Source organism: Colletotrichum karsti (genome assembly GCF_011947395.1).
Source record: "Colletotrichum karsti strain CkLH20 chromosome Unknown Scaffold47, whole genome shotgun sequence".
Classification (NCBI taxonomy): domain Eukaryota; kingdom Fungi; phylum Ascomycota; class Sordariomycetes; order Glomerellales; family Glomerellaceae; genus Colletotrichum; species Colletotrichum karsti.
In genome coordinates, this window is record NW_024065947.1 from 11,872 (window position 1) to 25,278 (window position 13,407).

At 50.1% G+C, this 13,407-nt stretch overlaps 4 protein-coding genes across 4 annotated transcripts; 1 reads left to right on the forward strand and 3 right to left on the reverse strand.

The window, feature by feature from the left end:
- Nucleotides 1-2,815: 2,815 nt before the first annotated feature.
- Nucleotides 2,816-4,682, reverse strand: CkaCkLH20_11288 (fatty-acid amide hydrolase; the record flags this gene model as incomplete). Its single annotated transcript, XM_038894002.1, has 5 exons — nt 2,816-2,931; nt 2,991-3,223; nt 3,289-3,582; nt 3,648-4,072; nt 4,128-4,682. 5 exons carry the CDS (start codon nt 4,680-4,682, stop codon nt 2,816-2,818), a joined length of 1,623 nt encoding a protein of 540 aa, XP_038740580.1.
- Nucleotides 4,683-5,690: 1,008 nt separating this feature from the next.
- Nucleotides 5,691-7,730, forward strand: CkaCkLH20_11289 (major facilitator superfamily transporter; the record flags this gene model as incomplete). The annotated part of the gene is made up of 6 exons (XM_038894003.1): nt 5,691-5,899; nt 5,958-6,165; nt 6,448-6,570; nt 6,629-7,107; nt 7,176-7,505; nt 7,568-7,730. The coding sequence occupies 6 exons, from the start codon at nt 5,691-5,693 to the stop codon at nt 7,728-7,730; spliced, it is 1,512 nt and encodes a 503-aa protein (XP_038740581.1).
- Nucleotides 7,731-8,634: 904 nt separating this feature from the next.
- CkaCkLH20_11290 (uncharacterized protein) lies at nt 8,635-9,593 on the reverse strand (the record flags this gene model as incomplete). Its single annotated transcript, XM_038894004.1, has 2 exons — nt 8,635-9,232; nt 9,289-9,593. The coding sequence occupies 2 exons, from the start codon at nt 9,591-9,593 to the stop codon at nt 8,635-8,637; spliced, it is 903 nt and encodes a 300-aa protein (XP_038740582.1).
- Nucleotides 9,594-12,150: 2,557 nt separating this feature from the next.
- Nucleotides 12,151-13,199, reverse strand: CkaCkLH20_11291 (uncharacterized protein; the record flags this gene model as incomplete). The annotated part of the gene is made up of 2 exons (XM_038894005.1): nt 12,151-12,706; nt 12,781-13,199. The coding sequence occupies 2 exons, from the start codon at nt 13,197-13,199 to the stop codon at nt 12,151-12,153; spliced, it is 975 nt and encodes a 324-aa protein (XP_038740583.1).
- Between the last annotated feature and the right edge of the window lie 208 nt (nt 13,200-13,407).

Consider the following 13,407-nt stretch of genomic DNA (forward strand, 5'->3'; position numbering starts at 1 on the left):
TGTCATAAATCGAATCTGTTCGAGACAATACAGAATAGCATATGATTTCGAATGTGACGTGAACGGTGGTCTGGGCGACAGCAGGGTATGGGAAGTAGAAAATGGAACTGCAACGGAAAGATGACAATAGTTGAAGACGGGGCATTGGGACGAGGGGGGGACAGGGAGAGGGTCAGGTCTTTGGCATGTTCGCTCACAGCCTGATTGCAGATGTTGTCAGCATTGGATTTGATCTTCCCCGTATTGCATCATGCAAGTCATGCACCAATGAGGACGTCTTCGCTGCCTGTAAGCTTGCAACCTTCTTGTGACCTATAGCCAATGACCATGAATGAAAACGATCACATGTACGCCACATACTATCACATTTTCTTACAGCGCCTGTTCCGCATTATACATGTAGTACAGACATTGGCTTTGGCCACTTGAGAGGATATGTGCTACGTCGACGGTTGCCTTACCGTTACGTGCCCAACATAATGTGTTGAACTTCGCCTAAAATGTCACAAATCACATGAAAGTATAGGCTATGACATCAGGTTCCAGAAAACGGTTGAGACAATAGTGTCATCTCCGATCAACGTTGCTTACGCCTATCCGACTCGGCCATTATTCGGAAACCACACTAGACATGCAACGAGAGAAACGAATCTATATATGATAGCTATTAGTTTCACGGTATAATCGCAGCGATTATGAACACTACTTTCGTGCATGAAGGTTAACTTGGTAATTTGTTTATCGATGTCTGTTTCATTTTCTTGCTTTTCTTCCCTGGAGTTTTGTATGAAAGGTGATGATTAACCACCCGTCCTTCCAAGTCGTACACTCCATGCAGCTTCTAAATCATCTAGAATTCTTTGTATCTCTCCGTACCCCATACGATCCCGCATATGCGTGAGCGATAGTCGTATCAAGGCGGCGTCTTCCTCGCGATCTACCGAATAGCCAAGAATCAGCATCGGCCAAGCACCAAGATAGCATCGTGTCCACGTTCGGTATGCTTCTGGTCGACGCAAAATCGAAAATGCCTTCGCTACCTGCCACCGTGTTGACCCAGGAGAAGATGCGGCGGCCCCGCCAGTGATGCCCAAGAGGCCTACGTCTTTGTTGGAGGTCGCTGAGATAGAAGACTCGTTGATATAATCCAGAAGCAGGGAAGCGGCCAGGACGAAAAGAGTAATTGCTTCTGTCTGGAAATTTGATTGCGTTGTTGGAAATTCCAGGGCCTCGGCGTCTGTGGTACCGGCAAGGACAAAATGCTCCCAAGGCTTGATTTCCTCAAGCAGCCTAGCAGTAGATTCCGCACTAGGCTGCTCGGGTGAGTTGAGAAAGTCGATGATCTCCGCCGTCAAGCGGTAGAGAGGGAGCGGGATTCCTAATACGAGCGTTGAGTCGGTAAACAAAGTGTGCCCTAGGCCTTTTGTAAGAAGGATGTTCTCCGACTGTGCCAGAAATTGCGAGTCGATGTGGAAAGTTGAGGCGAATGGCTTTCGGGCTGCCAGTAGAAACGCTTGGTAAATGACACTCTCCATTGCAACCCGGTGAAGCGTCTGTGTCATGGAAAGTGGTGAACGTTGGTCTTCATATCGCAACTTCAACAAGCTCACGGCACCGTCGACATGTTTTGTTGCATCCAAAGCCGTGTCCGAGCCCCAGAACTAGAATGCAAAAGCTGTTTCAGTATCAGAGTATTAAATCGACAGCTTAACATGTTACTGACATTATAAAGATATAAATACACTACTGTTGTCAGCAGTTCGTCGTCGGGGCTCTCGTGGGTCGAGCTTAGATCATGAAGACTTCTCTTAACTAGCTCGATAGCCTTCGAGTAAAACGTGAACGCAGTGTTGTGGTACCGACACTCCTTCGTGAGCATGTACTTGTTGGAGGCGCAATTAGCCAGAATGGCAAATTTGACGCTGTTTGAGCTCATCATCATGCTCATAATCTGAGTTCCATAGTCTTCCACATCTGCCTCGGAGGCAGTCGGAAGCAGCAATGTCGAAAGCAAGACATTCAGATAATGATATGTGAGATCATGCTCAAGTTCCGGCATCTCTCTATTCCCCATGGATAAGATGGAGCTCTCTTCCCATGTTGGGGCACGTTGTAGCCGCCGTGGAGACGCACTGGATCGCCCGGCAACAGCACGGAAACGCCTGTCCTGGAGGTCGTCCGATGATGGCCATGAACAATCACGAGCTGCAGCAACGCAGTTTCCACAGATGGGCCTCTGTTCCCCACACTTCACTTTCCGCTGTCTGCCTGTAAGGTGGTCAGAATGGTCGGTCATGGATGGAGAAAACTTTGCAAGGGGGTGGCTGGATTACATGTGGAACAACCCGTCTTGGTCCGTAATCTGGCTTTCGGCATATCTGTGGCGGGCAAATTTGTAGGCGCTACTGAGTATTCTGTATTGTATACGTTTGGGTATACTTGAAATGAACTGGATGCGCAATATGGCGGAGGTCCGCGACAGACATTGCTCTTATCATGGACAATGCCAAAACCCCGCACGTTATCTCTTGTGGACCATCTCCTGAGACCGCGGCGGAGCGCGCTTGATTGCCGAACAACCCAGACCCCTGAAAGTCCGGGGAAACTACACAAGTAGCGCCCTGACTCGCTGGAGTACTTCGCCAAGCAGATGAAAGAGAAGGGGGGAACTATTTCCATGTCGGGTCTGGACGTATGGGATAACTTGGCAGAATATTTTTTTTTTTGCAATCTACATGCATGCTCGTACGACAGCCACCCTCAGCTCTGAGATATCTCATCAATGTCCAGTGATTCCAATTCCGGGTTACTGAATTCATTGCTGGATCACCTTGCAAACTGTTTCAGCCGCTGCCAGAGTGTCTTCGTCGCGGAAGTGCTTTCCAGCGAGTTGCAACGCAATCGGAGCCTCCGCAAAATCTTCCGGGATATCTGCGAAAGATCCCATGGTCAGTGTATGATGTCTCGTATGACAGCTTGATGAAACTTACACTTCTTGTACTCTCGTTCATCCTCTGCTGAGCGAGGCTTGTAGTCCTTTTCGACAATATCGATGACTGGATCGACCTTCAACCCCGTCGGGAACGTGACGCTTGGTTGATCAAGAATGTTCCAGATCGTGGTGTAGTGCCAGTATTGTGCGTCCCCGAGTTTAGCAGCAGCTCCAACGTATGCCGGGCATAGGATGAAGTCGACGCCGCGTTCTTTCATGACCTTGTGGTACCTATATCGAGAGTCAGCTATGATCGATATGTTTAAAGAGAGCAACGGGGTTGAGAAATAACTTACGCGTCTCGAAATGCGTCACGACGGACATTGAGTTCCCAGTTCTCCCGGATAGAGAGCGGATCGGGTTTCGAGTTGTTAAAAGCCCATTCCGTCAAGGCCGCGACAGGCTCACCTCCCTTGGCCAGAATTTCTCTCTGGGTGGCGGCGGCATCGGGAAAGTAGAGGGTAGTGATGATCTCAGCTCCTTCTTTGTGGTTGTAGGGTTCGAAGTCGACGACCTTGATTCCGGACGCCTTCAATTTCGTGACGGCATGCTGCAAAGCGCGAGTAACGGGTGGGTGCGGACGGACATTTCTGTGTGAGTAGCATCAATTAGCACCTCTTGATTGAAAACAAAGTTCTCCACAACTTCTACTTACCCGTCATCCCAAATGACGCCGACTGTGAAGCTTCCAGGCTGGTATGGCTCTGTTCTCTTCCAGGGCAACGGCACCAGGGAGGTCTCCTCTTCCCACGGTTCCTGGTCGATGATGACTCTTTGAAAGAGATCGAGATCCGCGATGTTGTTTGCCAGAGGCGAGAGTACGCAGCGAATGCTCTCCTGTCCAAGACCAGGAATGCAGATTCCCTTGTAGGGATTTCGCATTGCAGTGGTTCTCAGACCGTAAGAACCGCAAAACGCAGCTGGGACTCTAACAGAACCTCCAATGTCTGTCCCGATACCGAGCACAGCACAACGGAGACCTAAGGAGGCACCCTCCCCTCCACTAGAGCCACCACTTGTCAAGTTTCTGTTGTGCGGGTTGACAGTAGTCCCGTAAATGGGATTGCTGCAGTCAAGATGCTGAACGATAACTAAGTTAGTCACGTTGAAAGTGCTCAAGAAGTTCGTGTCTTACCATCACACTCTGAGGCTCATTCGTCCGTACGTGAAACACAGCTCCCGCAGCTTTACCCAAGCGCACGACCAACGCATCTTCGTCGACGATGTTGTCTGCCCAGGCGACATAACCCGAATGACATCTGCGGCCTTTTAGACCAATATGTTCCTTGATGGAAATAGGGAGGCCATGTAAAGGCCCGAAAAGCTTTCCAGTTGCCTTGAAGTGCGCATCAAGCTCTTCTGCAGCAGCCAATGCATCCTCGACCATGAACTCGGTGGCGAAGTTTACCAGCTGATGCGCGACGTGGCTCCGCTTGAGGAACGCTGTCACAGTCTCAACCGCTGTAAGCCTCCCGTCACCCATCTGGCTCAGAATCTCGGTTGCAGTGCTTGCTGTGATCTTTAACTCCCTCGGAGTGAGCAGTCCACATGACTCGATGAAGTTCGATACGTTGAGTTGGCTGGATGGCGGTAGTTGAGAGGAAGGCAGAAGCCACTCCGGTTTGAGCGACTCCTGGAGAATCTTTCGGCAAGGTTCGGCCTTGGCCTCCCAATGTGCAGGTTCAGACATGGTGAAGTGAAAAGTCTACACAGATAAGATCAAAAGGATGGTCGTTGTTTACCGTGTTTGTTGAAGGGCGTGCTCAACCTTGGGTGCTTGGGAGGTGTTACCTAAATAATAGACAGAATGATGAGTGAAGACGCCGGCTAACAATATCCCGATCCACCAGAGTTGACAGTTTGTTAGTCATATCCACCAAATGCAGCATTTAGTGTATTATCATCGTTTCCGAGCCTTATCATGCCGTGTTACTTCATTCTCCAATCATTCAGGGATGACGTCTCGACATGACGAACCCCTTGATGCGGGGTAAGGGGATAGGAAAGTGAGTCTACATGGAATTTTCCAAGCTGTACATGGTGGATCATGCTGATGCTTGAAGAGTACTTAATCCCGTGGCTTTGAAAGGTGTATCTCTGCAGGCAGCGGACGAACACAGGTTCGCTGCATCACGTCGCAATTACAAATGATTGGCTAACATTGGGTCCATTATCAGCAGTCGCGTTGGCGTTCGATTCGCAATTATCCTTGATTGGTCGATGCATCTGATCAGTCTCCAGTTTAGATTACACCCGAAGCTTGACGTTGTGTTCGTCACAACGTTGAGCTGTTTACCCCAGGTCATTTTCTTATCCGAGTGCCTGGATCTTCATCGACGATATCATCGTATCTGTTGCCAGAGCCCGTTGATATCAACGACAGATCTTCGCAATTACTTGACATTGGTCGATACTGTAATCGCATAGCATCCATGCGAGCTAGGTGTACTCACTTCCCTTTCGTCCGATCAAGTGGGCAACAGCTGGGTTAAGCAACAGTTTGTGGGGACTCGAGAAACCCCAGCGTTTGATAACGAACAGGTCGACGCAGGTTCATCACTCATATACGGACTGCCTTGATAAGTCAACGGCATTTTCCCCAATAGTCTACCGAATCGAAACCTCCAACTCAACCTGGACTTATGTGATCTTTGATTACTGAAGCCAACTGTACACAAAACTCTCGATCGGAAACGTCATGGCATCTTCGACAGTGCCTTCTGGGCCCCCTCCGGGATTCATCCCGGGTACCGTTCATCTAGTCGACCTTCATGGAACGATGTCATCGCGTCACGCAGATGGTGGTGCTCGAGACATCGTTCTGATCCCAACGCCATCAAGCGATCCCGACGATCCTCTGAATTGGTCACCACGTAGGAAGTTTCAGCATCTCTGCTGCCTTGGTGTGTAAGCGTCAAACCACGATTCCTCGATCACAATGACAATCTCTGACTAGCTGCCGAAGCTACTGTCTAGCCATCGGCATAGCTTCGGCTGCAATCTACTCGGTTCTCGTGCCTATCTCAGAAGCAACGGATCTGACCCTCGGAGACCTGAACGCCGGCACTGGATATATGTTCTTGACACTGGGTTGGGGATGTTTAGTCTGGCAACCACTGGCCCAGAAGTATGGCAAGCGTCCAGTCTATCTGTTCAGCTTGATTACAACTCTCGTAAGCGAAGAATACGATTGCTCCATATCCTTAACCAATAGTAAACTAACAAGTACGAACTATGTAGGGCATTATGGTCTGGGCTCCATATGCAACGACAAGCAGCTAGTGGATTGCAAACAAGGTTTTGGAAGGGTTCTTCGGTGCCCCTATTGAATCCTTATGCGAGATTTCTATCGCTGATGTGGTATGTCGTATCTTAGCCGGAACCGCGGAAGCTCTTCATTCCGATCTAGCCGCATTGATGTTTTGCTGTACGCGATCATTGACATCACCGCACAGTGGTTCACTCACGAGAGAGGCACCTACATGGGCTACTACGCTCTGTTCCTGTGCGGCAGCAACTTTCTAGCCCCGGTCATTGCCGGTTTCATTAACGATGGCCAGGGATGGGAATGGGTTCTCGTGAGTGACGACAGGGCCATCCAACCTTGCACGCCACTAGCTAATTCGAATACTCCAGCACTGGTGCGCCATTTTCTGCGGTATTGGTTTCTTGATATGCTTCTTCTTCATGGAAGAGACCAACTACCAGCGCATGACTGTGTTGAATGCAGAGTTGTACACCGAAGATCCCACGGATGCTTCCGTTGAGAAGGGCACCAAGGCTCCGTCCGACTCTGGACATCCCACCCCAACTCAGGATCACGCAACCACGACCTCGAGCAGCCCAACGCAGAAGACCTTTGTTGAAAAGATTATGCTTTTCCGCAAGCAGGACTTCGACAGCCGAGCGTCTCTCAAGGATATGGTTATCCGACCTTTCATCTACTTCTCGCTTCCCGTCGTCGTATTCAGCGGGTTTGTATATGGGGCGATCCTGTGTTACTTCAACGTCCTCAACGGCACGGCGTCTCTCATTCTTTCGAGCCCTCCATACAACTTCAGGGCTAGCATCGTTGGACTATCATACGTTTCTTGTCTGATTGGTGTTGCTATTGGGTAAGTAGCTATTCTTGGGCGCCATGCGTGTGCTGTTGAACAGTCATAGTATTGACCTCGAGATACAGATTCGTGTTCTCCGGCTACTTCGGCGATTCTTTCACTCTTTGGAAGGCTCGCAGGAATCAAGGCATCATGGAGCCCGAGTTCCGACTTTGGCTCTTTTCCGTACTGATGGTCGTTGTGCCCGGCTCGCTCCTCCTATGGGGTGTTGGGGCAGCTCACCAAGTCCATTGGTTCGGCTTGATATTCGCGATGGGAGCACTGAGTGCCGGTGTCACCGCTGGATGCCAGCTGACTATCACGTACTGCATCGACTCGTACAAGGAACTTGGCGCAGATGCCATTGTTACAGTCATCCTCATTAGGAATACCATGAGCTTCGCAGTTTCATACGGGTAAGCTAGCCTGCGCCACATCTCCGAACGTGTAGTGACCCGAACTAACACGATAATCACAGTATCACTCCATGGGTCACGGACATGGGTTGGCAGAATGCATTTTTGGTGGCCGCTTTCGCAGCTCTAGCTGTGATTTCTCTGTTCTTGGTAATGATAAAGAAGGGTCGCCAATTTCGCCAAGATAGTGCTGAGACCTTTTGGAAGTATCGGCAACACGAGTGATGTGGCCGTGGCCTCTTGGGAATCAGGGAAGTGCTACCGGGTAGACACGTTTCAGCGCTTAAGAAGAAACCATCCAAGTTGTGACTTCATCATCCACCAACCTTGCTCCTAATGTTAAAATATCACATGGGTGAAGAATCGGGGCTGCCCGTTGCTATGAACCTCACCTTTACGGACGTAAATGTGTTGTCGAAAGAGAAGAAAAAACGACAACAGACATGCTGTGCCCATGTACGGACCACGAACTTGCTTTCCTCGCAATATTGCATTGGTTGTTTTCCTCGCCGTCATCAGGTTGCGTTGGGCACTGAATTCATGTAACACCTGGGTTAATATGATACATGCTGCGACGATTCGTCAGCACGCAGCCGAACAATGTTACAACGATGACATAATGCACAAACTGAGAGTACTCAAGATGGCGCGTGCGATCAATTTTAGTTCCATTAAGAGCTGGTATCCAAAAAAAGAAAAGCAGATGCAGGTAAGAAGCAAGAGGATGTAGACGCTGCAAGCCAAATCATGATACACTCTATATGCTAAAAAAAAAAACAAAGGCAACCTCAAGAGACTTCATGCCAAGCGAGTGGATGACTGGAGACAATTCGACAAATGAACCAGAGGGCCGAATCCCTCTATTTGTTTGTGTACATCGAATCTCCGTCTCAGTGCAGTCTCCGTGTCCTGCACGTCAAGACCCGGGCACTAATCCCTGTGCTCACTGACGCCCGTCTCCCAAGCCCTCGCACCCTTCCTCGACCTGGTCCGTCCAAGGCGGAATCTCTCGGTTCGTGATGTGCAATCCTAAGAAGAGGGCTCCATGTCAGTTTCCTGACTATTTGCGAGGCGAGAAGATGTATTCGCGCGAAAATTCCAAGAAACAAAGAGAAACGACCGCCTGCACTTAGACGAAGCCCAGCTTCGCCCTGGCAATGTCGTCTCTGTTCCAGTCCCGGGACAAAGGAATGTCGTCTCTCACAGGATCGTTATTGCTGCCCTCCACATCGACAGGGGACAGCTCCATCTGAACGGCCTTGGGGACGTCGGCAGACATACCGAGCCAACCGCCGCCGATCATGGCGATGGAAACGCCCAGCTCTGTGCCGAAGAGCAGGACGAGCTTCGTTGCGAAGGTTCCCATGACGGGGTCCAGACTCGGGATGCGGTCGAAGGCGTATGTCGTCGTGTAAGCCAGGTGGATCAGATGAAACGGCATGCCGATGACCGCGGCGCGGAGCATGAGCATGGCAGGACGGCAGTTCGGCGACGACGCGGATCGGATGCGCTTGTAGGTGGGCCACATCCAACCGCAGACTCCAAAAAGGACAAAGAGTTGTAGACATTGGCCGATTTGGTTGATGTTCTCGTTGATGACGCCACCCTTAGGGCTAGGTGATCCTCCGTAGGTTCCCATTCCAATACCGGCCGTGTTCGCAAGATGAGTGACTCCGAGAATGATCTTTTCAGTCCATCGCTTGGGAGGTGAGGGCAGAATGATATTGCTGTTGAATCAATGTCAGCTTTATTAATCTCGTAATCGCTGCCTCTGTCGTCTTACGCTTCGTAAACAATGCCGATCAGTGTCAGTGAAAGGCATGCAACGCTGGCCGCATTGGTCATGATATTGACTTGATTCGGTAACAGCGGCTCATCCTTCTTGACGATTTGGTAGATATCGGCAATGAATCTCCCAAAGAAATGTGACAGGAAAATCGGCCAGCACACCATTCCCTTCTTGCCGTGCTTCCATGTAATCCATACCGCTGCCGGAAACATGATGGCGTAGATGGCCAATTCGGCGATCGCAAGGTTGACGACGTCGCTCGAGACGGGAGGAAAGTTTGCTGTCGAGTGGTCGGCCATTTTGATGACTTGTACTGTCTCGGACTCTTCGGATAAGCGTTTTGGTTTGCTTGTAAATGAATTTCGAACTGAGTTGATCCAATAGAGACGGGTAGGCAAGAGCACCTCGGGGTATCTCGCTGGGTATGAGTAAAGCTGTCAATGTTGTTCACTTGAGAAGGCTTGTTGAGGCGTTGACGATGTTTTCGGAAGTTTTTACAGGTGGTTTTCAAAGAGTATTAAAGAATTCTCTAGCCTTCACATCGAGTCATTGTCCATGACGGCGTTTGAGTCTAAAACAGGTTCAGACTGCACAACAATAGTAAGATCACTGACGAGATAGTCAAATCTTCGTGTCTGGAATACTACACAGCCTGGAAATGGAACTCTGCGCAATTGTCATCCCCACCCGCGAGACCGAGACCGAGAGCGATTCAGAGTCCCCGCGTTGCTATGTACGATGCACGGGTAGCCCCGAGTGGAGCCTCCGGGCGTCGACACGGCGGTTGACCCAATCATCGGCGGCCGGCTGGTCCCATCCGGCCCGTGATACCAGGATCGCCCCAGCTTGTATACTTAGGATCTGCCATCCGGTGGGTGTTGTGATTGCAACAAGAGGTTTCACACACCTTGTGAGGTCCTATCTTAAACTCTTGTCACTTTGCGAAGACTGCCGGTGCTAGTGACACTAGTTCACCCTGCCCAGTCTGCCTTGCCGTGCCTTGCGACGATCTGCCCTACGGTGGACTAGCGGAGAATTTTATCTGGAGCCAAGCCACCCATCTCAATCAACGTAAACCGGTGTGTCCACTGAATCCCAGTTTCTCCTGCCGCGTGTGGGGGAACCTGCCCGATTTCAGATCGACACTAGGATTGCAAATACCGACGTGGACCAATGAAGGGGTCTGTCAAGGGGCGGGAGGACGGTAGAGTTCAAATCAAAACGCTTTGGAGGCTCGGTTTCGATAAGAGAGTGGATTTCCCGTCCTCGGCTGGATGTCATAGGTTCTCGACAATGCTTCGCCATCAGTCAGACGAGACACCAAGAAAGAACAACGATGCAGACGATTGACAATGACCCCTTTTGTTTGTCTTGGCCTTCGTGTGAAAGGAGGTACCATCCAAACGCCAATGTTGGCGCAATATCAGTCCCAGTTTTCCAACGGCAACGACCGTGCCGAGCAAATTAATTCTTCAGTAGCTTGAATTTGTCCCACAAGTTAAGTGAGTTTGCTTCTTCTGTGGCAGACACATTGTCCAGCTTCACGAGAATACACTTCTCAACGGCCATCATCAGGATGGTCTGGTCAGCTCGGACCAACCCGTCGGCTGCGGCCAGGGTCTTCCGGCTCGCTTTCGCCGTCACTCCATGTTTGTCTGAAGTCCGAGGTAGCATAGGCCAGTCGTCCAGTGTTTTGTGGCAGCTCTGGGTCATTTGGCTGATCTAGAAGCATTTCGGCGAGAAGCGCAGTTGAGTTCGCTTTCGCAGTTGTGGGGGAGAGCCAGGGTAATCATGGCGCGGCAGCGCTCCGGCCACTTGGGTTGGGTGATTACACGTTGCCTTCATCGGTTCTCAGTTTCCGATTTTCAGCCGCTGTTTTGACAAATAACTCAGTTTTCTACGTTGATTCTTTGGTCCCATCTTTCAGATGTAGAAAGGTTCAAATGACACTTATGCAATGCCAATGGCTGGCCCATCAGGAACTACAGCGAGACCGAACTCGGAACTACCCCATTTGTGTTCCGAGATTCTGCTCCTTTGAGGCAGGACTTTTCGCTACCGATATTGATGATTCAGTCGTTCCTTCTCAGTATGTATCCCGATCGGGGCGCTGCACCTCTTGTGCGATCTCCCGCCAGTTATAGCTGTGTCTTATCGACTTCAACACCTAATCACAGGACGGATTCTCCATAAAAGGTTGACAATAATGTCATGCGATATGGATTTCGATGATCGAATCAACAACCCAGCCCGTACAGGAGGTAATGATAAGGACGCCAAGTGGTATTCCAGAGAGAACCTGACCTTGTCCGTGTCTCTGTTGCGGATCACTGAACGCTTCTCTTGGCCTGGCTCCGAGTCTGTATGTCCCGATGTAGACCATTATTTAGAGCAGCCTCCCTGAGTATGATCGGAGATTTTCATAAGTCAAGCCATCATAACTGATGTGTATTCCATATTCCCAATTGTAAATATGTGCTTCTCATTCACAGTTACTTACATAGATGTGTATTTTCGACATTCTGGACCTCCTTGCCACGAATTATTGCGTGAAACTGCTTACCAGTAAAAGAAGAGTAGTCCTAGCCAAAGTGGCATCAATAGCAGAGCAACCGTCTCCAAATCCCACCATAGGAAGCACACACATAGAGCTTCAGTCAAGATTAGCATTTCCTGGAATTCATATCTTATCATTCTGTTGTGCCCGATGCCGGACCGCGTGGTATCCACGTAGGCTCGTATCGTGGCGAAGCAACACGTCCTGCCGACTGCCCTTGGTGGCGTTCACCAGTCAACCAGGGCCGATGAAAATAGTTCTTCTCCATTGTCACAACGTTTTAAATAAACTTCAGACTATCACCAAGGCTGCTCGTAATCATCCTGCAAAATCTGCGCGTTGGCACCGACTCTAGCGACAGAGCCCGCTCCCATCGCAACAGAAACTTGCTTCACAGGGGAGGCGCAGTCGCCCGCAGCGAATACGCCTCTCTCGCTCGTCTCCTGCATTGTGCCGGAAATCAGAATTTCCCCTGATTCCGTACTCTGTAAACCTAGCTGGGCAGCAAAATCCCCGCTGAAGATAGTTTCAGGCTTGTGGAACAAGAATCCAAATGACGAGGTTGATCCGTCTTCGAACTCAACGGCCATTGAAGAGTCATCCCCATATCCTACAGTCTTCAACCTTCGAATCTCTCGCTTTTCAATCCTGAAGTTCTGGCTTTCTGCTGCTTCTAGTATTTCATTCGAAGCCTCCAGTCCGTTGGTCAATATTGACACCTTCGTGGAAAATTGTTTGGCCAACCGAGCGTGTGACATCGCGTCAGGCAGCCAAGACTTCGAAGAAGGTGTGACAAGGACAGCGGCACTTGAAACGCCGAAGTGCTCGAATCCTCGGCGATGTAGGCAATCAAAGCTGCGAGGCTATTAGTCAGACCCCAAGATATGGTATGCATGCGCCTTTGGCGCGATATCACAGGTCATACTCACATTCCTCTCCCCCACGACTCCGTATACCCCGGTATGCTTGGGGCTACAGTTTTGCACCCGGTGGCCAAAATAACCTTCCTCCCTTTCCATAACCGGCCTGTGTCGTCCTCCACCTCGAAGATAGGACCTATCTTGCGGATGTTCTTGGCCCCAGCCTTTGCGAACGTGATCGTCTTATACTTCCTCTGCACCTCTGCTCTCATGCCGCTTCGTATCAAGGCCGCCTCATCGTTGTCGCCAGGAAGATGTGCCTCACTCAAAGCTCCGTATCTGTGAACTCCAGTATCGAGAACAACAACACTTCGAACAACTCTTCCAAGAGTCAAGGCCGCGGATAGCCCAGCAGGGCCAGCGCCAACAATACACACGTCAATAACGTTGCGCAGGATGTGTGGAGACATTGGGTCCATCGAGGCCATGTTTGTTGATAGAGTTGGTGTAACCAGCGCTTCTCGTGTTCAAGCTTGCGAAGTCAGGCCCAGAAGAGGTCGAACTCGCGGGTATTATACTCTTGAAGGATAGTTTGGAAATAAAAGAAGGAGAACCTGTCTCACGTGAGAAACTGGGGACAGGACTGTCGATATTTGAGGATGTTAAAGACCGTTAGCTTGTAGGATTTGTGGCGTT